Source organism: Carcharhinus amblyrhynchos, chromosome 14 (genome assembly GCF_965287045.1).
Source record: "Carcharhinus amblyrhynchos chromosome 14, sCarAmb.v2.hapA, whole genome shotgun sequence".
Taxonomy (NCBI): domain Eukaryota; kingdom Metazoa; phylum Chordata; class Chondrichthyes; order Carcharhiniformes; family Carcharhinidae; genus Carcharhinus; species Carcharhinus amblyrhynchos.
This window is the reverse complement of record NC_137337.1, coordinates 34,857,731-34,882,100: the sequence shown is the minus strand read 5'-3', so window position 1 is coordinate 34,882,100 and position 24,370 is coordinate 34,857,731. Positions and strand designations below refer to the sequence as shown.

General features: G+C 40.0%; 1 protein-coding gene across 2 annotated transcripts in view; it reads left to right on the top strand.

The window, feature by feature from the left end:
* The window catches only part of sos2 (son of sevenless homolog 2 (Drosophila)), a 112,430-nt gene extending 91,299 nt beyond the window's left edge, over nucleotides 1–21,131 (top strand). The window contains exons 16-24 of one of the 2 annotated variants that reach the window (XM_080202637.1): nucleotides 401–563; nucleotides 4,618–4,735; nucleotides 5,058–5,230; nucleotides 5,346–5,462; nucleotides 8,101–8,344; nucleotides 8,864–8,917; nucleotides 14,648–14,689; nucleotides 16,732–16,835; nucleotides 19,342–21,131. In XM_080202637.1, the coding sequence (XP_080058763.1) occupies nucleotides 401–563; nucleotides 4,618–4,735; nucleotides 5,058–5,230; nucleotides 5,346–5,462; nucleotides 8,101–8,344; nucleotides 8,864–8,917; nucleotides 14,648–14,689; nucleotides 16,732–16,835; nucleotides 19,342–19,824 (1,498 nt within the window). In that variant the 3' untranslated portion in view covers nucleotides 19,825–21,131. The remainder of the gene's footprint in view (nucleotides 1–400; nucleotides 564–4,617; nucleotides 4,736–5,057; nucleotides 5,231–5,345; nucleotides 5,463–8,100; nucleotides 8,345–8,863; nucleotides 8,918–14,647; nucleotides 14,690–16,731; nucleotides 16,836–19,341) is intronic. The other variant, XM_080202638.1, reaches the window with a different exon arrangement.
* The last annotated feature ends 3,239 nt before the right edge of the window (nucleotides 21,132–24,370 follow it).

Sequence of the window (24,370 nt, the reverse complement as noted above, 5' to 3'; positions counted from 1 at the left end):
GCCGGGTCTTCCTATGAGGAAAGATGTAGTACGTGATCTGATTCAGTATAACGAAGCAGGACAACTAAGCTACGTGAAGGTAACTAGTGATAATAGCCTAATTAGTTTAGAATTGGAAACTGATAAACAGAGAATTCAAAATTAAAGTGCTGAACTGAAATATGTTGAATTGGAACAGCACTGAGACTTTGTGCAAAGGTCTCAGTCAATTGACTTAATCAGGCACTTCTGGTTTTGATAGCTAACTGCATCTGCATTACAAACTAAAAAATAGATGAGATTGCCCTGTTTTCAGCGAGGGAGGCAAAGACTGTTTTAAAATTGGCAGTATTTTTCAGATGTATAACACTTATCAGATTTTTCTGCTTGTGAATATGGATTTTTTAATCTTTTTCCCCAGGTGCATTGTGGAAGCAGAAAATTTTGAGGAGAGAGTGGCTGTTTTAAGTCGAGTTATTGAGATTTTGCAGGTTTTTCAGGAGCTCAACAATTTTAATGGTGTGCTGGAGATTGTCAGCACAGTAAACTCTGTGCCAGTTTATAGGCTGGATCATACTTTTGAGGTGAATATTTTTCTTGGATAGTTTGTTTTGCATCTCCTACTGATCAATGAATATGTGCAGTTATTTGTATCTAGTGCAAGTAAACACTACTGTTCACAACTAGATACAATTGTTTAAATCAATTTATTAGCTGTTGTTTTTTGAATATTCTATTCCATGTATGTGACAATCAGTCACAGTATTTGTCATCGACCTGTTTAAAATAATTCTGATTTTCAGTTTCATTCTAATTAGAGATCAATAAACAATTACTAGAGAAAAGTTACACAATCTAGAAAATGTTACATGTTGGTTTTGTTCTTTCTAGGTTACCTAACAAACTTGTTAATGATTTAAAACAGCGGTCTCCAAACTCCGATCTGGATGCGAACTGCTGCGGGCTGAATGTGGCACGCAGGCCATAGTTTGGAGACCCCTGATTTAAAAGACTGTGATGCTCCCAATGATTTTTTTAATTATACTTCACTGAAAAAAAATCTTTCTCCTTGCCTTTTTCTCACTCCCTCCAGATACAATTAAGCATTGATCCAAATTCTATAACAATTTTGAGGTGAGGGTGTGAGGGAGGAGGACAGTGTGGCATTTACAATTAATCAATTTAAACTGGGATTGTGTTGTTTGTCATTTGGTTCGCTTTCATGTATGATATAAAAAGCCCATGTAGTCTGTTACCTGTCTCTTCTGTTTCATTGCTAGCATCACTTTTTGGTGTTTGATATGCAAATATAGAGACCTCTTTAAACACGACTGAGTCTATTTGTAGTTTGTGGTTATGCGTTGCCCCTGTTTTCTATTCCTCTTTCTGTCATTACAATGCATGTAAACTTACGTGTAGTTATGTGTTTATGAACTATATATGTTTATAACCTTACGAGTATTATGTGTTTATCAGAATAGAACATAGAACATTACAGCGCAGTACAGGCCCTTCAGCCCTCGATGTTGCGCCGACCAGTGGAACAAATCTAATGACCCTCTAACCTAAACTATTCCAATGTTATCCATATGCCTATCCACTGACCATTTGAACGCCCTTAAAGTTGGCGAGTCCACAACTGCTGCAGGCAGGGCATTCCACGCCCTTACCACCCTGTAGTAAGGGTGTGGAGTTTGTGCTGACTGAGCTACCACACCATGTATACAGCACCAAAACATACTGTTTAGAACCACCAGTTCACACTGGCTTATACCCTCCACTTGAGCATCCTCCTGTATTTCCTCATCTAAACTATCATTGTAACCCTTTTCTCTTATAAACTTGTCTGCTGATTCCCTAAATGAATCTGTTATTTGCTTCAACCACTCTGATAGCGAGTTTTACATTCTCACTGCTCTGGGTAAACTTCCCCACTGGATATCTTGGTGACTGTTTCGTATTAATGGTTTCTAGCAATGCTGTTCTCCACAAAAGAAACAGTGTCTCTTTATCCGCTCTACCAAAACCTTTCATAATGTTGAAGACTTCTATTAGGTCGTCCCTCGGCTTTATTTTTTCAAGAGAAGAGAGACCAGCCTGGCAATGCTTTCCCCTTCTCTGTATCTCCCTCCCCCTCTGTATCTCCTCCCCCCCCATCATCTCTCCCCTCCTCTATCTTCTCCTCTCCACCACCACCACCCCCCCCCCCCCATGTCTCCATGTACTTCTGAATTTCCTTGTAAATTCTCTCTGCAAGCTCTCCAAGTGCCTCTATTTCCTTTTTAGAATTTGGCAACCAGATCTGCATGCTGTCTGGTTTAACCAAGGCTCAATACAGGGTTAGTGCAACTTCCCTACTTTACAATTCTATCCCTCTAGAAATAAAGCTGAGTGTTTGGTTTTATTTTTGCCCTTGCTGACCTGTGGCACCACTTTATAATTGGTGCATTTGTAGTTCAAGATCACTTCATTCCTCTACCCCATCTGGACTTGCACCTTCCAAGTAATAAGTGATTTCCCAATTCTTCCCACTAAACTGTACAACTTCTTGCTTATCTGTGTTGAACTTCATTTGCCAATTATTTGCCTCTTTTGTTAACCTATTAATGTCTTCTTGTAATTTGTTACAGTCCTCCTCAGTATTGACTATCTTCCCAATTTGCTGTCATCTGCAAATTTAGAAATTTTGTTTTGGTTCCAAAATCCAAATCATTACTGTAAATTGAACAGCAGTGGTCCCAACACTGATCATTATGGAATGCATTTCCCACTTTCTGCCATTCTGAATAACCACCTTTTATTTCAACTCTCTGCTTTCTGTCTTGAATGTACCAAGCTTTCGGAATGCTGTTCCTTTGTCAGGTGAGTGGAGAGTTCAAACTCTCCACTCACCTGACGAAGGAATAGCGTTCTGAAAGCTTATGGCGTTTATATTAAATAAACCTGTTGGACTTTAGTCTGGTGTTGTGAGACTTCTTACAGTGTTTACCCCAGTCCAACACCAGCACTGCCACATTCTGTTGTGAAGCCAGTTAATAATCCATTCTGACACTTGTCCTTGACTCCACCTTCTCTGAGCTTACTCTTTAGTCTACTACGGAATGCCTTAAGGAAGCCCTTTTGAAAATCTAGATAAATTAATCTTGCATTATCTACACTCTGTAAAATTGCATATTAATGCGTAATTTTGAGATACTTATTTCATTCTGGTGGGAAGGAAGATCATTATATTTGGTTTTGTATTTTCCGTCTGTTCTTCACTGTTCGGAATGATGAAAGAATCATTAGAATGAGGTGAATCAGTTTCTTGTATCCATGATGACTTTCTGTAAGTGCCACACAGCTGGTTTACTGCCCTGCCCTTTTCCGCTAGTCAAGCAATTATTATGCCTTTTAAAATTCCCTTTCAAGACCTAGGATTGAACCTGCCTCCACCACATTCTCAGGCAGAATTGTACCCTTTACATTGCCTCTCCTCATTCTTCCTGCATTGGCCATGCTAAATTCTCCCTCAGTGCATCAGAACACCAATCAGAGTGTGGTGACTTGGGGATTTTCACAGTAACTTAATTACAGTGTTAATGTAACTTATTTATGACAATAATAAATCAACTTTAAAACTTCTCTGCATTAAATTTAATTCACCATATGCCTGCCCACTCCAGCAGCCTGCCTATTTCAATTTGAAGTCTATCACCATTCCCTTCACAGTTCACATTACTTCCAAGCTTTGCATCGTCTGCAAAATTTTGTTGTTGTGCATTGTACAGTCAAGTCAAGATCATTAAAAAGAACACTGGTATTAGGAGCAGGAGTAAATCATATGGCCCATTAAGCCTGCTCCAACATTCAGAACAATCATCGTTGACATTTGGCTTCAACTTCACTAACCTACCCGCTTCCTTTCATTCCCTGAGAAATTAAAAATCTGTCTATAGTTGTCTATGTGTGCAATATAGTTCAAGCAGTGGTCCTGATACCAAGTAGGGAACCCAGTCCTCCAATCTGAAAAACAACCATTCACTACTCAGTTTCCTGCCCCTCACCCAACCTCCTATCCATCTTGGCATTGTCCCTTTTATTTCCTGGGCTTCAGTTTTGCCTGCAGGTCTATTATGTTGCAATTTATCTAATGCCTTTTGGAAGTCCTTGTGCATCATATTAATTGCACTACCCTCATCAACCCTCTGTATCACCTCACCAAAAAGCTCAACCAAATTAGTTAAACATGATTAAAATGACTTGACTTCAGTAAATACATGTTTGCTTTCCTTAATTGGCCCACATTATCCAAGTTTTTATTTAATCACAGATTTTCTTTTCAAAAACTTTTCTCCATTGTGGTTAAACTAGTTAGTTGGTCCATCCCTTGCTTTCTTTTATGAACAAAGTCTCACATATCCACTTTTCCTATTTGATAAATGTGATTCCTAAATGAAAAAACCAGCGTGCAAAATCAGACGTGGTATCATTAATAAGAAAATGCAAAAAAAATCCAAATTTTTAATCCCAATAAATGTTGAATTTCTATCATAACCTTGTCATTGTAAAATGATTTATAGGGATTTATTTTGATGATTTAGTATTCAATTTGTTTAAACTACTCTATAGCACTTTTTAATTATATATTTTACACAGGCATTGCCTGAGAGGAAGAAAAAAGTTTTAGAAGAAGCAGTGGACCTAAGTCAAGACCACTTCAAGAAGTACCTAGCTAAACTTAAGTCAATAAATCCACCTTGTGTGCCTTTCTTTGGTAGGCAATTCAACTACTTATTAATTGGTACCTTGATGTAATTTAAGAATGAATTGTGCATCATAATGGTTTCTCCTGTGTGTTCATAAATTAGTGGTACATTATTTCCATAAGCTACTTATTCAGCATTTATAGACTTAGACTTATTCGTGTGTAGCATGTCAAGTTGGTTTTTAACCAAAGTCTTTCTCTCACTAAGTTTTTTCCTGCATTTCAGCAGCAACTAATAAAATTGAATTAATTTAATTTTTTGTTTTATTATTGGTTAGGTATATTAGAGTTAACTTTTTACACCAGTGCTCTTGATTATTTCTGTCCAAAGGTATTTATTTGACAAATATTCTCAAGACGGAAGTAGGGAACCCAGATTTCCTGAAAAGATGTGGGAAAGAACTAATAAATTTTAGCAAACGAAGAAAAGTAGCCGAAATCACAGGAGAAATCCAACAGTATCAAAACCAGCCCTACTGCCTGCAAGTAGAAACTGATATCAAGGTAACAATTCTGATACTTTTTAAATATGAAGTTCACATTTTATAACCATTTTGAGAAAAATGTCTTTATAGTTTACCAGAATTCATATTGAAGATCTTTTTGTGTTGATGCATAGAAATTCTTTGAAAATCTGAATCCAATGGAAAATAGGAATGAAAAAGAATTTACAGACTATTTGTTCAACAAATCCTTGTTAATTGAACCACGAAACTGCAAACAACCACCACGGTTTGTAAGTTGTCCTAAAGTTCAATTTAATTTTACTATTCTTGTTACTTGAGGAGAAAAGGGGCACTCAGTTTAAAGTCAGTTGAAGGTGAAAATGTTAAGAGTTGTTAAGTGTACCACTTAGTTTGACATTTAAAATCATTATTTAGTTAACTTTTTTAAAAGAGTAATAGAATTGAACTAAGATTGTCAAGTAAGGAATAAATTATGGAATGGTTACATCACTGATGTAGGACTTTCGATCCTTAGAGGCAGTGGTTGCTTTCTAAAAGATCAATTTAGCTAGTCTCACTTCATGCAATTTTTTAATATTGAGGTGCTTATCCAAATCCCTTTTGAAACCATGATTAAATTTTGCCAATCACCTTAAATCTGTAAATGCTAGTTCTCAAATCTTCCATCAATGCATTTCTCTGTCTCTGGTCTGTCTAGATTCCTTGTGATTTTAAACACCTCTATCAAATCTTCTCTCAACCTCTCTAAACAGAACAACCCCAACCTCTCTATACATCCATCTAACTGAAGCTCCTCACAGCTGGAGTCATTCTTGTAATGCCTTCACATCCTTTTTAAAGTATGGTGCCCAGAATTGGACCAAATATTCCAGTTGAGGCCGAACAAGTGTTTTATACAGGTTCAACATAATTTCCTTGCTTTGAAGCTCAGGATCCAGTATACTTTATAAGCACATTTTCAACTGCCTTGCCACCTTTTGTGCACTAATACCCCAGTTCTCTATTACTGCATCCTTTTAGAATTTCACTCTATTTTATATTGTCACTCTATTTTATATTGTCACTCTTTCCACCAAAATGTATCACTTCTCTATTAAGTTTCCTCTCTCATATGTCTTCCCTTTCCACAAGCTTATCCATGTCCACTTGAAGTCTATCACTATCTTCTTCACAGTTCACTATATTTCTAAGCTTGTCTCAATAATAAATTTTGAAATTATACCCTGTGTACTCAAGTCCAAGTTAATAATATGCAACAGAGAAAACAATGATCCTGTTATCAACCACAGTATATCTTCCCAAATTTCAAAAAACAACCATTCACTGCCACTTTGTTTCCCGCCTTTTAACCTATTTTGTATCCATGTTGCCACTGCTTGTTTTATTCCAAGGCCTACAACTATGCAGGTAAGCCTATTACATGGCACTTTATCAAATGCCTTTTGGAAGTCCATAAACACATCAGCTGCTTTACTCTCATCAACTTTCTCTGCTACCTCATCAAAAAACTCAATCAAATTAGTTGAACACAATTTTCTTTTAACAAATCTGTGTTGGCTTTTGTTAAGTAATCCACACTTATCCAAGTGACTATAATTTTGTCCTGGATTATTGTTTCTAAAAGCTTTCCCATTACCAAGGCTAAACTGACTGTTTTGTAGTTGCTGGGGTTTTCTTTATGCCCTTTGTTGAACAAGCGCTTAACATTCGCAATTCTCTGGCACCACCCCTGTATCTAAAGAGGATTAGAAGGTTATGGCCAGTACATCTGCAATTTCCACCCTTTGGCTTGGCATCCTCGGATGCAAACCAAATACCATTGTGACTTACCAATGTTAAGTACGGTCAGCTTTTACAGTACCTCTTAATTTTAGTGCACCCAGTATCTTAATCACCTTTTTTATGATGATTGTTGAGATTGGTTAATTTTGCAGTAAATTAGCATTTCTTCAGTGGTTAAAATTATGTGATGTTAATAGAATATAGTAATTTAATGTATCCAACCATTTATAATATTAACCTTTGCCTCAGTAAATTTAAACTATTTCATTATAATACATTCTATAAGAATGGCTTCTTCACAAAAAAACTGCTAGGCTTGAAACAAAATTCTTAAGGTTTTCTAGTGAAGGCCAAATTCATATCTTTGCAAAATGGAAATGGTCTACCAGAAAAGCGATTCAGCTCAGCGCCCAACATAAATGTGCTCAATATTACCAATGTTGCTGACTGACAAACAAAGTGTAAATTTCCCTTGTATTTTGTAAAAGTATATAAATAGTTTTCTCTTACCCAGCTCATGATTCCATCCAAAGAGAATGTTATTTTATCTTCTATCCATACCAGTAGCTATCCTGAAGGAGTAAGTCATGTGCCCAAAGTGGGACCCACTCAACTGAGTCTGCTCAACAATGGGCAGGCAACCCACCGCCAGTTTATCTTCAAATATTGAAAACAAACATTTACCCTAGGTATGTCTGACATTGTTGCAGCATAGGACCTGGAAGTGGATGAAGCTTGAGAAAGACATCTTCTGTTCTTTAGTTTTAAATGTTATCAGTAAAGTTGTTCTGGTTAAAAATAGTTAGCTTTGAGAGTTTAATATGATGAAAATGTACAGTAAAACTTGCCTGTGGTGCTCAACTAATGAGCAAACCTATCAGAACCTTGTATCACTTGTATTACCTATATAAACTGAGAAACAACAAAAAAAAGCAGTATTTTAGAAATTAGGAGATGCTGAATGAAATAATCAAATTGTTGCTGGGTATACTCCATTATCATTCTTTAATGCCATCTAAAATATTCATATTATTCAATTAGACGTTACTTATATTTTATATGCTGCAAGAATTGATGTTAACTTCTACAAGTAACAATAAATCTTATTTTATCTATTGTCTTTAGCCGAGAAAAACCTCATTTTCCTTAAAATCTCCTGGAATAAGACCTAATCCCACAAGACATACCTCTACCTCTGGAACATTAAAGAATCCCATACAGGAGCCACGTAAGATTAGTTTCAGTAGAATTCCTGAAACTGAGAATGAATCAACAATGTCTGTTCCAAACTCTCCAAATACACCATCAACCCCACCTGTATCTGCATCTGAGCTCAGTGTTTTTGATGGAGACTTTTCCAGTTCTAGCAGTGAGTGTAATTTTGTACTATATAATGTCATTGATATTATCACTGGGTTAATTAACATATGTATGCTGCTCCCTTAAAAACATAACATTTCATGTGGAGCTTTTGTCATTCGTGTTTCTTTTTGTTAGGATATTTGGGAATACTTGAGTGAGTTTTTCAGAGCTGCTCAGCAGTCATGAATAATGATCTTAACTGGTTTAACAAAAAGCCAGGTCATCAGGTTTGATTTGCAATGTATGCTGGCACATGCAGCTTATTTTCATTCACAAGAAGGCATCAATTGAATGAAGCACTGGAAGACAGGAGGGTGCCTGTCTCTTTCCTCCTCAGCTAAAGTTGGTTTTTAAAGAGAAAATTAAGCTTAAACTTAATTTTAAAATAGAACATTGCCTTGCTGGAAATGACTATGATTAGTAAATAGTCAGACAAATGTATGGTAGAAACAATAGAGACTCAAACTGTGACTGATTTGCTGGCTTCTGTGCCTGTTATTTCCATTTATTCCTGTATTTTTTCTAGGTAGTTCAAGTTCAATCTGCTCCACAATCTTTGCTCCTGTTCACATTGCTGCCGGTATGCCAGCCCTTGCTGGATTTTAAATGTCACTCTCGCTTTTGGCTTTCTTTTTGACTGGCCTCTTCATAGTCTGTTGACATGAATGTTATTAATTTGCTACTTATGTCTTACTGTGGTTAATTAACAGATAAATCTACTCATCCGAATCACAAATTTGAATACTTTTCTCATGGTTTTGCATCTAAAAAGATGATTGCTACTATTTGTGAACATTCTTATCATTTGCTGTTATGGTTGCAATGAAATGCCACTAAAATGAAGTTATCTTGCAATCTTCACAAAACTTCCTTCATTTAATTGCATTTGCTCAGTGATATGACAGCATATTGCTTGTGTTCATTTAGTTGCATTAGCTAACTGTATATTAAATCCTATTGCAAAACATGGATTTATGTCATTTCCAGTGTTGCAATACTGTACTTTAGTGAGGATTATACATCAAATTGAAAGGCTTTTGTATTGCTCATCACTCATTAAATGTGTCTATGGCACAAGTATGTGACACAATTTTCTGTTTGGCTCACGTATTAAATGAATCAGACTGATTTGCTCAAACGTGCATTTGGAAAGGTACTAACCATGGCTCATCCGAACCCAGAACCAGTGCACTGCAATCCTCATTGTGAACGTCCCAACACTGGAAACTATAGGTGAGTTTGAAGAGGACTCTGAGACCCAATGGGCAACAATCTGATCATTCTTGTTGACTTCAGTGCCAGAGTTGGAAAGGACACAGACATCTGGGAAGTATAACCAGCAGGCAGAGAGTAGGGAAATACAACACTAATGGTACGTTGCTGCTGACAAAATGCCTAGAACACAGCCTTGTCATAATCAATACCATCTTCCATCAGAGAGACAAGTATGAGACTTCATAGAAACACCCTTGCACCATGCACAGGCATCTGCTCAACAGTGTCACTATCCAAGCAATGGACCGTGAGGATGTCCATATGACCCGTGCCATGACAAGAGCTGACAACGATTGCTGGATGGGCCACCATCTAATCCACTCTGTGATCAGCATTAATGTAGCCCCAGAGCAGTGATGGCAACAGAAACTATGCCACAGGAAAGTCAATGCTGAAGCACTCAAAGACTCTATTAAGAAAGTCTTATTCAGTTAGCATCTCACTGACAACCTGAGGTCTCCTGACTCAGAGACACAGATTGTCAACAGCACCTGGTCTGCCCTCAAGGTCTCCTTCAGCACCTGTGAAGAGAACCTTAATCGCTTGACCGGGAAACACCAAGACTGGTTTGATAAGGATGACCAGGAGATCCAGGAGTTGATAAGCCACAAGCGCAATGTTTTTCTGAACCAGAAACACCAACCCAGCTTGAGAGGAAGAAAGCAGCTCTATAGGTGGTTGAAGGCTGAGGTCCAGCAAAAAAGAAACCTGTGACCTCAAGAACAGATGTTGGGTAGAGACAGTGTAGAAGATCCAGCAGTTAGCTGACAACCATGACATCTGAAGTTCCTTTAGTGCTGTTAAGATCACCAGCAGTCCCAACCCACTGCTGGCCAAGAGAGAGGTGCTCATCAAGAACAGAGGTAGTCAGCACCCCCTGGAAAGGACATTCCAAAGACCTCCTTAACAGAAACTGTCTTCAACGCAAATGTCCTCAACTCCATTCTACAGCATACTACCCACCACCATCACAGCAGAGCCCCAACCTGGTCCGGCAAGAGGTAGAAAAGACCATCCAAGAGCTAAAGAGCAACAAGTCATCTGGAACAGAGGGAATCCCTGCTGAAGCGCCAAAACACGACAGAGAAGCGCCACTGATATGAATACATTACCTAATTTCCCTGTTCTGGCAGAAGGAGAACATGCCAAGAAATTGCAGAGATGCCATAATTGTGACCATCTTCAAGAAAGATGACAAGTTCAACTGCAGTGACTACAGAGAAATTTCACTGCTGTTCGCCACAGCGTAAGTCATTGCAAGAATCCTTCTTAATTGTCATCTCCCTGCTCCTGCAGAGTCGCAATGCAGATTCTACCTACCAAGAACAACAGACATGATTGTCACTGCATGGCAACTACAAGAAATGCAGGGAACAGCACCAACTCTAGTGCACGGTCTTCTTTGACCTCAAAGGCCTTTGACACTGTCAACCATAAGGGATTATTGTGGGGTCATCCTCCATTTCAAGCTTGTCATCATCCTCCCTTTGCCTGCTCCATGATGACATGCAAGCCGTGATCCTGATCACTGGATACATCATGGACCCAATTAATGTTCAGACTGGAGCCAAGCAAAGATGTGTCATTGCACTGATGCTATTCTCGATTTTCCTTGCTTCAATGTTCCATCTCACCCTATGCAAGCTCCCCCCCGGGGTGGAGCTGAACTAGAGAACAAATGGGAATCTGTTCAACGTCTGCTGTCTGGCAGCCATAAGAACATAAGAAATAGGAGCAGGAGTAGGCCATCTAGCCCTTCGAGCCTGCCCCACCATTCAATAAGATCATGGCTGATCTGTCGCTGCTCAGTTCCACCTTCCTGCCCTCTCCCCATAACCCTTAATCCCCTCTCTTATCAAAAACCCATCAACCCGCGTCTTAAAAATATTTAGCGAGGCAGCCTCCACCACTTCAACGGGCAGAGAATTCCAGAGATTCACCACCCTTTGAGTGAAGAAGTTCCTCCTCAACTCCGTTCTAAACCGCCCCCCCTTTATCTTGAGGCTGTGCCCCCTAGTCCTACTGTCTTTTTTGAGCGGGAAGAGTCTCTCCACCTCTATCCTATCCATCCCATTCATCATCTTATACGTCTCAATGAGATCTCCCCTCATTCTTCTAAACTCCAACGAGTACAAGCCTAGTTTATTCAGCCTCTCCTCATAGCTCAACCCCCTCAACTCCGGTATCAGCCTAGTAAACCTCCTCTGCACTCCCTCCAAGGCCAAAATATCTTTGCGCAGGTGCGGCGCCCAAAACTGCACACAGTACTCCAGCTGCGGCCTCACCAATGCCCTATACAGCTGCAGCAAGACCTCCCTACTTTTATATTCAATCCCCCTCGCGATGAAGGCCAGCATCCCATTCGCCTTCCTGACCACCTGCTGCACCTGCAAGCTGGGCTTTTGCGACTCATGCACAAGGACCCCGAGGTCCCTCTGCACCGTCGCCTGCTGCAGTTTTTCGCCACGTAAGTAATAGTCCTTCCTACCATTCTTCCTACCAAAGTGGACCACCTCACACTTGCCAACATTAAATTCCATTTGCCATTTCCTGGCCCATTCGCCCAGCCTATCTAGATCCTTCTGCAGACTCTCCACACCCTCCGCACAATTTGCCTTTCCCCCAATCTTGGTGTCATCAGCAAATTTCGACACCCTACACTCGGTTCCCTCCTCCAGATCATCTATATAAATGGTAAAAAGCTGAGGCCCCAGCACCGACCCCTGGGGCACTCCACTAGTCACCATCCGCCAATCCGAATAGCACCCGTTGACCCCCACTCTCTGCCTCCTATTTGACAACCAATCCTCTATCCACGCTAACACCCTACCCCCAACTCCATGTCCCTCGACCTTCTGCAATAACCTCTTGTGAGGTACTTTGTCAAACGCCTTCTGAAAATCCAGAAAGACCACATCCACCGGCTCTCCTCTATCCACTGCCCTAGACACATCCTCATAGAACTCCAGTAAATTTGTCAGACACGACTTCCCTTTAATGAAACCATGCTGCGTCCGCTCTATCAAGCAATTGCCTTCAAGATGCCTCGCAATTCTCGCATATCCAAGTTCTTCCCATCCTCTATCATGAACTATAGTATATAGACCTTGCTTCTGTGCACGCATGAAGGTCAAGCTCAAAACCTTTAATTTGATTTATTATTGTTGCATGTATTAACTTACAGTGAAAAGTGTTGTTTCTTGTGTGCTATACTGACAAAACATACCGTTCATAGAGAATGAAACGAGAGAATGTAGAGTGTAGTGTTACAGTCATAGCTAGGGTGCAGAGAAAGATCAACTTAATGCAAGGTAGGTCCATTCAAAAGTCTGACAGCAGCAGGAAAGAAACTATTCTTGAGCTGGATGGTGACCTCAGACTTCTGTATCTTTTTCCCGAAGAAAGAAGGTGGAAGAGGGAATGTCAGTGGGTCCTTAATTATGCTGGCTGCTTTGCCGAGGCAGCGGGAAGTGTAGACAGAATCAGTGGATTGGAGGTTGGTTTGCGTGATGGATTGGGCTACATTCACAACCTTTTGTAGTTCCTTGCGGTCTTGGGCAGAGCAGGAGTAGTACCAAGCTGTGATACAACCAGAAAAAATGGTTTCAATGGTGCATCTGTAAAAGTTGGTGAGAGTTCTAGCTGACATGCCAAATGTCCTTAGTCTTCTGAGAAAGTAGAGACGTTGGTGGGCTTTCTTAACTATACTGTCGGCATAGGGGGACCAGAACAGGTTGTTGTTGACCTGGACACCCAGAAACTTGAAGCTCTCCTTGACAACAATGGAGAGATACCACCAGTGTTTCCTTTGTAAGATCCTGCAAATCCATTGGCAGATTGGCATATCAATGTCAATGTTTATGCTCGTGCCAACATCCCCAATGTTGAAGCATTGACAACACTCAGTCAGCTCCAGTGGACAGGCCACATTGACCCATGCCTGACTTTTGAAACAAACGTTCTACTTGGAACTTTGACATGGCAAGCGAGCCCCAAGAGGACAGGAGAAATGCTTCGAGGACACTGTCAAAGCCTCATTGAAAAAGTGCAGCATCCCCATCAACACCTGGGAATCCTTGGCCCAAGACTACCTGAAATGGAGAAAATGCATCCAGGAAGGAGCTGAACACCTCATGTTTCATCAGTGAGAGCAATCTGAAGCAAAGTGTCGACAGGAACCCTATCCACTGGCTCCTCCAACCAGCATCTGTGACAGAAACTTTAGGTCGCACACTGGATACCTCAGTCACCTGAAAATTCATTTTTAGTGTGGAAGCAAATCATCCTCAATTCTGAGGGACTGCTTACGAAGATTTTGCACAAAATCAACCAACATGACAGTGGCAGACATATAAATTAACAAATTATATCATTTAGTTTAGTTTTTCAAATTGGTTTGTCATCCAAATAACTTTTATCCAAATAAATATAACCTTCTATAAATAACACAATAAAAACCACTGAAAATATGAAAAATTCAGATAAATAATACTAAACCTATCTGTAAAACCAACTCCTGTTTTAAAAAATACTCGAATTTCAGTCACAATTTCCAGTATTCTTCAACAGGTCGGCCTTTGTATCATCAAAATCCAGTGGGTATAAACTTTGCATTTCTAAAACTTAATTCTCTTATTATCTTATCTTGCTCTGCTGCACTTTGCAGTCCTTAGTGTGCTTCCCTCCCTGGTTCAGAATGAGAGTGTGGGGGATGCACTGCTGTATCCAGACTGGGTGTGAGCACTGTTGTAGAAAATCAGCTACAATTTAATAGTAATACTGGTTTGATGCCAAAACATTTGGCATTCATTAAGTTTGATGTAAATTACATGTGTAACTCCATTGAACAAAATTTATAGTTTAATTGGGTTATTTAGAATAGAGTAAAATTGTAAAGTGCATGACATTCTGTTTGTATGCTCTGTATTCTGAAACATGGCTAAATACTGATTTGCACAGTTCTTCCACAATTTGCATATTATGTTAACTTATTTATCAGGCATATTTCTAAACCATTTGTCATTTTCTTTTACAGGTGGTAACAGTATTTTTGCACCTGTCTTGCTACCACCATCAAGTAGGTTGAGCATATTTACCTTCACTGTTTTCATCATCAGTTGCTGATAAAATTTAAAACTATGTTGAGCATTTGTTACTCCATTGGTTAATCTATTGAAAGCCAAGCACAGAGGAATTGCATTCCCTTAATGTTCCCATGGATTTCTTTGTCACTAAGATTGAAAATACATTTAGTCACTGATGTTGCTTTCTTTTTCCTTTGCCTTTAAATAGAACCACTTCCCAGCCTTCCCGCCCCTGAATCTTTCTCTCTGGTATCTCTCCCCTGTTCCCTCATTTCATCTCAAGTTCAGTTTGTCCGTCAGACTTGTTCCCTGGACCCCATTCTCACTACATTGCTGGCCAACTAATTTTCTTTTCTATCTTTCCATGCTGCTGCATTTTAAGTGGTTTCTTTACTCCAGCCAATCAAGGCTGCTGTCATCGCCCACCTCCTCAAAAATATCCATGCTCAGTCTTCCATTCTTACAAACTATTACTCCCGTCTCCAACCTCCCTTTCTTCAAATCCTTCATGGTGTTGTCCCCTCCCAAATCCATGCCCATCTTTTCCACAGTATCATGTTTGAATCTCTCCATTTATGTTCCATTCCTACCACAGCACCAAACAAAGTCGTAAATGACATTGTCAGTAACTGTGACTAAAAACTGGAAACAGGAATAGGCCGTTCAGCCCTTTAAGTCTGCTCCACCATTCATTTTGATCATGGCTGAACATCAAATTCAATATTCTGACCCCCCCCTCCCGCCCCACTATGTGCTTTAACTTCTCTGCAGCATTTGATGTTGACCACACAATTCTCTTCCAACTCCATTTCCTTAAGTTTCCAGTTTGGTGGGATTTCACTCATGTTATTCCACTTATCTAATTGTAATTGGTGCATGTTTTGCAATGGTGTCTCTTCCTGCTCCTGCATCGATATCTGAATCTCTACATCTATCCTTGGTCCTGTCCTCTTCCTCATCTAGATGCTGTCCTTTAGCAACTTGGTTCACAGACAAATGTCTCCTGACCACATCCACTCAACTCTCCACTATCTCTCCTGACCCCCTCTGTACCTGTATTGTCTCACTGTTTTTTGTTGTTAATGAGCCACAATTTTCCCTAGTGAAATATTTGGAAGATCAGAGCCATTAACTTCGGCACAGTCAGAATTTGTACCTTCACTATTCCACCCTTCCTTCTCAAAATGTGCAGACTGTTTGCGCCCTATTTGAATGAAGTTGAGGTTTATTTTATCGTGTTTGCTCCCCATCACAAAGACTGGGATATTGTTTACCTTCACGGCACAGTCAGAATTTGTACCTTCACTGTTCCACCCTTCCTTCTCAAAATGTGCAGACTGTTTGTGCCCTATTTGAATGAAGTTGAGGTTTATTTTGTCGTGTTTGCTCCCCATCACAAAGACTGGGATATTGTTTACCTTCACCCTGTGTGTAAAGAACACCACTTATTCCAATGCTGTTCTACAGTCACCCATCCTCCACTGTCTAAACCTCAGCTCATTCAAAACTCAGCATCACAATTCACTCACCTATTATGCCTGTCCTCGATGGCCTGAATTGATGTATGGTCCCTGAACATCACTAATTTAAAATTCTCATCCTTGTGTCTAGATCCCTCCATGGTCTTGCGTCTAAGTTTACCTTTACTAGTCCAAGAAACATCCTCAAACTTACCATTTCTCTGATGCTGACCTTCGTGCATCCTCCATTACCTTAACCTTGGCATTGAAGGTGGTGCTTTCAGCTATCTAACCACCACCCCATGGCATTCTTGCTTACACGCCTTTGCGTTGATTTTCCTTTACTTCTTGAAGATCCTAATTGAAATCCAGCTTCTTCACGCTTTCTAATATCTCCTCCTTTGGGTCCATGTCAACTTTTAGCACAGTTTTTTGTCAAACTGCTTTCTGTTGCTATTTTTCCAAGTTATAGGACGTTATATAAATGTAAATTATTGTTGGGTTTTGAGCTTCTAAAATATGGTTCAAAATACTAACATATTCATATAATCTGTCCTTTCACTGTCTGTTTCCAGAACCTCACTCAATTTCAAGTCATCATCGGCCAAGTGAAGATTCACCTACTCCTCCACCCCTTCCTCAGCGAAGGAAGCCTGGTCTAGATTTGGTAAATTCTAAGGTAAAAGAAATGTCTCATGGTGTAATGTAAAATAATACTGCAGTAACATTTTCTTTCTTCTTTTAAATTTCCTCAATACGGTACAGGATCAAGTAGAGTTTGACTGATAAAAGTTAGATAAACATGAGGTCATTCAACACTCTGCTGCCCACGTCCTACTCATTCTAAGTCCGGTTCAGACATCACCCCTGTGCTTGCGGACCTACATTAGCTTCTGGTTAAGAAACAACTCAATTTTTAGGATTCATCTTTGTTTTCAAATCCCTAAACAGTCTCAGCCCTCCATCCTCTGTAATCTCCTCCAGCACCATAACCCTCTGAAATATTTAGGATCATCCAACTCTGGCCTCTTCGGCACAATTCACTCCCTAAAACTTCTCCAACTCTCTACCTTCCTTTCTACTTTTAGATGCTCCTTAAAACCTAATCTTTTTGGCCAGGCTTGTATTCACGTGTCCTAATATCTTCTCATGCGGCTTAATGTCAAGTTTTGCTTTAAAATGTTCCTGTGAAATGGATTTGGACATTTTATTAAAATGTTGTTTCTGATGAAATTCTGTGTGTATCATGCCCATCAAATTGCCATCATAATGTAACAGAAACACCATATGTGATCTCTGACTTGCACATTGTATAAGGCTCTGGGCTGAAATCATAGTGGCAGCTTTTCTCCAGCTAGAATGCCACTTTTTGAAATTAAGTTGGTCGCATTTTGGCAATGGATCAGGCCTCACACCATCCATTGGCAGTTACCTCTTTTACATGCATTTGGATCCCATGAATACGCGTTTTAAGTTAAATTTCAAATTAAGTCCTACCTTCAAGATTAAGTTAGCGCTTAACGATACTTGTGCCTCCTGTTTCAGTAGTGCTTAAAGCATTTCTCTTGTGCCACTTTCAGTTGCTTTGGGATATGTTAAATGATGCTACATAATTGCAAGTTAACATTGTGTAAAGAACCAAATCAGTTTGTCAGACTGGTGAGTTTTTAGTTTTGTAAGGGATAAAAAACTAGTGCCAGGCAATGACCTTTAGGAGAGAATCTTAACAATCTCTCCTTGATGTTCAATGATATTACCGGCATTAAATCAGCCACCATCAGTATCCTGGGGGTTTCAGTGACCAGAAACTTAACTGGATCAGTTACATAAATAGTGTGGCTACAAGAGTGGGTCAGAGGTTGGGATTTCTGCATTGGGTGACTCATCTTATGACTCCCCAAGTCCTGTCCATGGCACAAGTCAGGTGTTCAGTGAAATATTCTCCACTTTCCTGGATATGTGCAGCTTTAATAACACTCAAGAACATTGACACCATCCAGGACAAAGCAACCCACTTGATTAGCAGCCCATCCACCACCTTAAACATTCATTCCCTCCACCATGGTCAGTTAGTTTACATGTAGATCTGTGCTGTTGGCTTTCCCCTTGTTTTTCAGTTTGTTCCTAATCAAAATAAGATGCATATCACAACAATTAGTGAAATTAATTCTGATCTTTAGTTTTTACAGCATGTTTTTCACAAACTGACTAGGCTCCTACATGCTCGTGCAGGTTAGACAACTCTTTTGAAAATTCCAAATTGGTGTTATGATTGCTTACAATTTTTCAGCAGCCAACCAATATAACTTGATTATAAAAACAATTTGTAAAAAGCTCCCCAGCCCGCTGACCATTCCCAGGCAAGCCCTGACCATCCCCACCCCACTGACCTCCCTCCTGCCCCCATGCACAGTGGCAGTAGGACCCCTACCCCCATGAGACCTTGTCCCAAAGGCCCTGCCCCATGCCTGGTGGGCAGTATCAAGGTGCCCTTTGGGCATTGGCACTATATCCCTTGGGCAGTGCTGAGGGCATAGGCTGGCACTGCCAGGGTGCCTGTGCCCAGGGGGCACATACCCCTGCCTGACCCCTGGGGGGCCCAATTGCATCACCCCCTTCACTCCAACATGGTCATCCTGAAAGTTCCCCGAAAGTGGGGAGCTACTGTAAAGAGTGAAATACTCTGTCGGGGTGGGAGAGGTTAGCAGGCCCAGAGAATTCAGCCCCAGGCCTGCTAATTACATTTAAATGACATTAAAATAACTTGCTTGTCTTCCAGTGTGGATGTGACTGCGCCGAAAATCCGAGGTGGGAGATGCATGTGCGGCGGAAACACGAGATTCTCCCACCTCACTGTGCTAGAAAACTGGCATGGCGGGGTGAGAGAATCGGTCCTTAATGTTTCAGCAAAATATCTGTAAAGCTCATTGCAACAAATGAATAGTCTCACAGGTTGTTGGTGCCATATGATTTGTGTAGGAAACACACCTACATGCATTAAACTGTTACTTGCTTGAATTGGGTGCCCTGTATTAATACTGAATAAAATGAAGCTAGGTTCATCATTGTTACCCTCACAGATACTGATGTTATTTTTTGTTGAATTCTTAATTTGTTATTGTTGTCATTTCTAACTTAATTAATTGGAAGAAATGTTGACTTGAATTTCATCTCTTTATTTACAGACAGCTTCAAATATGCCAGATTGTCCTCCTGCTATTCCACCTAGACTGCCAAGGATTCCTGGATTATATGTTTCCTCAGATGGGCTACTACACAGTCCGCCTCCACTTCCTCCAAGGGATCCACTGCCTGATACACCTCCACCCAGACCAATAAGGCCTCCTGAGATCTTCATGAATGATCCTTTTCATCTTCAGCCAGCACCAAAGAGCCACCTTCATCGGGATCAAGATTGGTACAGAGAATCTAGCACAAACCTCAATTCCCCTAGTACTCCTCCTCCAACACCTTCTCCCAGGGTTATACGGCGTTGTTCAAACCACAACAACCCTATTTACTCTTCTGCTCCACCCATACCTCCCAGACAGAACTCTAGTCTGCAGCTGCCAAAACTTCCACCAAAGACTTACAAACGAGAAGTACCACATCCTCCTTTGCACAGGGGTGGACTGCCATTGCTGGAAAATGCAGAAATTCCTCACTGACACTAAATTTTAAAGCACTGTGGGAATCAGGCATCTGTACTAAGGCACTGGGGCAAGAAAATGTGTTGCTGTTTTTAACCTTTTTTGTCACCTTGTTAGAAACTTTGCAGCCAAGAAGATTGCAGTTGAGAAACAGATATTAGAGTAAAACTAAATCTTCATGTTTCTTTCATTCAGACTACAGAACAATTCATTGCTGTGATCTCCTCTCAGGCGATCAGCAGCATTTTCTTTCCTCAGACTTGCAGTGCCAACATAATTACCTTGAAGTGTAACACAAGTTTGCATTTGCACTGTACAAACGAATTAAATTATTTGAACCAATCATTGCACTGAGCCAACGAGATAAATCCTTGAGACATATTTGAACTCTAGTGGCCTTGTTAAATGATGGAATTTTACAGACATCAGGAAGGTTATTATAATGTGTGACTATTCATTTGTTGGAATGAGCTTTATAGATGTTTTACTAATACATTAAATATTTGATGCAGATCGCCGAAGGACTGAAACTTTATGAAATATGGCGCTTTTTACAAATTGTTGTTTCTTTAATCAAGTTGTATTGGTTGGCTGCTGCAAATTTTAGAGGAGAAATTATAACACTAATTTGGAATTTTTTAATGGGTAAAGTTGTCTAACCTTTACTAGGATATAGGAGACCGTAGTCAGTTTGTGAAAAACTAGCAGGAGTAACTAAAGATCAGAATTTCTTTCACTAATTGTTGTAAGCATGCATCTTTTTCAGATGTGCCTTTTGATTTCATTTGTAAACAAGATTTCAATTATCAAGTCATCTAAGCGCTCAAAAATGAGGAAAAAAGAAATTATGAATGTACAGTTTTGTTTATACTGTATACACACAAATAATGACAGCTGTTTTGTATAGACTGAACTGAATAATTTGAACTGTCTGCTACCTATACGTCAAGTCAAAATCTTAACTGCTGTGGATCAAGAACAAACAGAAAAATCCTTCTGATGCAAATCTCAGTGCTAAACTGGCTCTATTGTAGCATTTTGTTAAATCTTCTATAGATTTCTTTCAGTATTGTATTTCAACCAACATACACTTCAAAGCTTTACTAAAAAAAGTAGCTCTGATCTAAAATTGCCCACTTGCCATTATAATTGGTGGTATATGAAAAGGTGAAGGAATTTGTTGTTTACCAGTAGTGTTGTAGCTGCTTTTCTGAAGTGACAGTTATGATGGTCTTTTCACTTAATGTTATGTGGCCTTTCGAATGTACTTTGTATCTGTGTCCTTAATAAGATCAATAAATTACCCAGTCTTAATTTTTACTTAACCTTTTAGAATTGCCTGTGTCACTTTTTAACAAAACAATCATTTAAATGCATAGGGTATTTCTCAATTTATTAATGTTTTAAAATACCTGTGTGTGAAATCGCATTTTTGTATTTTTCTGGACGATGCAGTGGCTCTCACCTTTGGATATTCATTTCATTGAAGACCAGAGTGTAAGAAAAGCTACATTATGCTGACATTAAGTTCTGCTGCAGGAATTCTTGCTGTTTTGTAAATTGAGTTCATTTACAAAACATGTAATTGGAAGGCTTAAAAGGCTCTTTGAACAAGTCTCCAACCAATCAACATTATTGTTGTTTACATCACTATTTGATATTTGGCTTTAAAGGGTGTACATCATTTAAATATGAATAATTGTGCATTCAAACATCTTCAGACTCAAGAAAGTACCTAAAAATGCCTGTTAATATTGGGCCTTGTAAGATGAGATTTCTGATTAAAAACAGAAGGATGGAGATCTTTCTGTTAGGATCTGAACTAAAGATGGGAACTATTTGCTAAAAAGGGAAAAGGTAAGTCTGGAATCATAGAACCCTATAATGCGGAAACAGGCCCTTCGGCCCATCGAGTCTGCACCAAACACAATCCCACCCAAGCCCTATCCCCATATCCCTACACATTTACCCGCTAACCCCTCTAACCTACACATCCCAGGACACTGAGGCAATTTTAACATGGCCAATCAACCTAACCCGCACATCTTTGGACTGTGAGAGCACCCGGAGGAAACCCATGCAGACACAAGGAGAATGTGCAAACTCCACACAGACTGTGACCTGAGCTGGGAATCGAACCCAAGTCCCTGGAGCTGTGAAGTAGCGGTGCTAACCACTGTGTTACTGTGCCTGGAATACAAATAAATAATGAAAGATAATGTGGCTACAAAAATAAACTTCCTTGAATTGTACATTTTTAATGTTCTAAATAAATAAACTGACATTTGCTATGAATGTAGGCTTTCATTTATCTATGAGTCAAAGTTGTTTGAGGGTTTTAATGGTGAGAGCAATATCATTGAATAAGGTAATTTTATCATGCAAAATTGGGGCTGGAAAGAGCAATCGTTACCTTTAAAAGAGATTCTGAGAACAGATTTCCCAAACTTTTTGAGCCATGGAATTCATAGTGATCTCCTATGAGCATTGGGGAACCCCATATATTCTCAACTTTGATGTCCCATTTTTTGCCACAAAATTGATGTGAACACACAAATCAAATGTAAGCAAGTAATTTCTATCTACCTGTGCATATATCAGAAATTAGGAAGGGGCACAGTCACAAATACATTTGCGATCGTCTTGACCCCCTCACACTAACCCCTGGCTTCTTAACATTAGTCTCTTAGAAATGGATAATCTCAATAATTAAGAAGTTCTCATTAAAAAAACTTAAGTTTTTTTGTGATTTTTAATGATGCTGGAATGGATATGGTACTTCTCTCTCATACATATGCACACAGAGACCTTGCTCCCTCTGCACATACACACACTCAGTCACTTGCATCTCTCTCTGTCACACACAGCTGTCACACACATTCCCCTCTTTCTCAAACACTCACTACTCGCTCACACACACGCCCTCTCTTACACCACTCACACACACATCCCCCTCTCTGACACACAAAAACTCACTTCCTTCTCTCACTCACTTCCCTCTTTCACACACAAACTCACTTTCCTCTCTCCCACACACGCTCTCACACATTCACTCCCGCTCTCTCACAGACACACTAAACCCTCTCACAACATTCACTTCCCCCTCCTCTCACACATGGCCCCCCCAACTCTCATACATTTCTCTCCGAGGCCTACCCCCTCGTGCATGCTTCTCTAAGGCCTGACCACCCCCAGCCCTGCTCTCTGTCACACTGAGGCCTGAACCACTTCCTCTTTCATGCATGCCTCTCTTGGGGCTCCAATGCCCCTGCCCCACATACATCTCTCTGAGACTCAACCTCTCCTTTCACCCACATGTGCCTATCCAAAGCCTGAACCCTTCCTAGGTAAGAGGGCCAAAATGTGGCAGATGAAGTTAAACATGGATAAGTGTGAGGTTATTCATTTTGCTTGGAAAAATGGAAAGGCAACTTGTTATCTAAATGGAGAGAGATTTTGGGGTGCTTAGGTGCACAGAGATCTGGATGTCCTCGTGTGAGTAACAGAAAACTGTTATGCAGCTACAGCAGGTGATAAAGAAAATAAAATTTTGGCATTTGTAACTAAAATAGAGTATAAAAGTAAGGAACCATTACTGCAACTATACAAGGCATTGGTGAGACTGCACCCGGAGTACTGTGTACAGTTTTGGTTCCTGTATTTGAGGAAGGATGTAGTGGCATTAGAGGCGGTTCAGAGGAGGTTTGTTATTGATCCCAGAGATGAGGGGTTTGTCTTATGAAGATAAATTGAGCAGTTTAGGCCATTACACTCGAGTTCAGAAGAATGGAGTGGCGGCAGGGGGATCTAATTGAGGTATATAAGATGAGAAAAGGTATTGACAAAGTATGCATAGAGTGAATACTTCATCTTGTGGGGCAATTTAGAACAAGAGGTCAGAATTTTAGGATATGGTGTAGCAAATTTAAAACAGAAGAGGAAAAGCTACTTCTCTCAAACATCGTAACTGTCGAATTCACTACCTCACAGTATGGTGGATGCCGGGACATTGAATAAAAGAGGAGATAGACTGATTTTTAATTAGTAATGGGATAAAGAGTTATGGAGAATGGGCAGAAAGTTGGAGTTGAGGCCAAGATGAGATTAGCCATGATTGTATTGAATAGTGGAGCTGAATTCAATACGATCATGGGGCTGAATTACTCTAGTTCTTAGGTTCCCCCCAGTCCTGTTCCCACTCCCCCAACCTCCTGGCACTTACTACTCTTCCCTGCAACATAATAACATCAGCTGAAGAATAGAATGTAAGAGCAGGGAGGTTATGATGGGAGCTGTCTAAAACATTCACTAGGCCACAGCTAGAGTCATGAGTGTGGTGCCAGTTGTCCCACTATAGGAAGGATATGATTGCATTAGAGTGAGTGCAGTGAAGATTTCCCACAGTGTTGCCTGGGCTGGAGCATTTCAAATATGAAGAGAGGCTGGTTGGGCTAGGGTTGTATACCTTAGAGCAGAGAAGGCTGAGGGGGGAACCTGATTGAGATGGATATAAATAGGAAGAAACTTTTTCGCTTAGTATAGGGGTCAATAATAGGGGACCTAG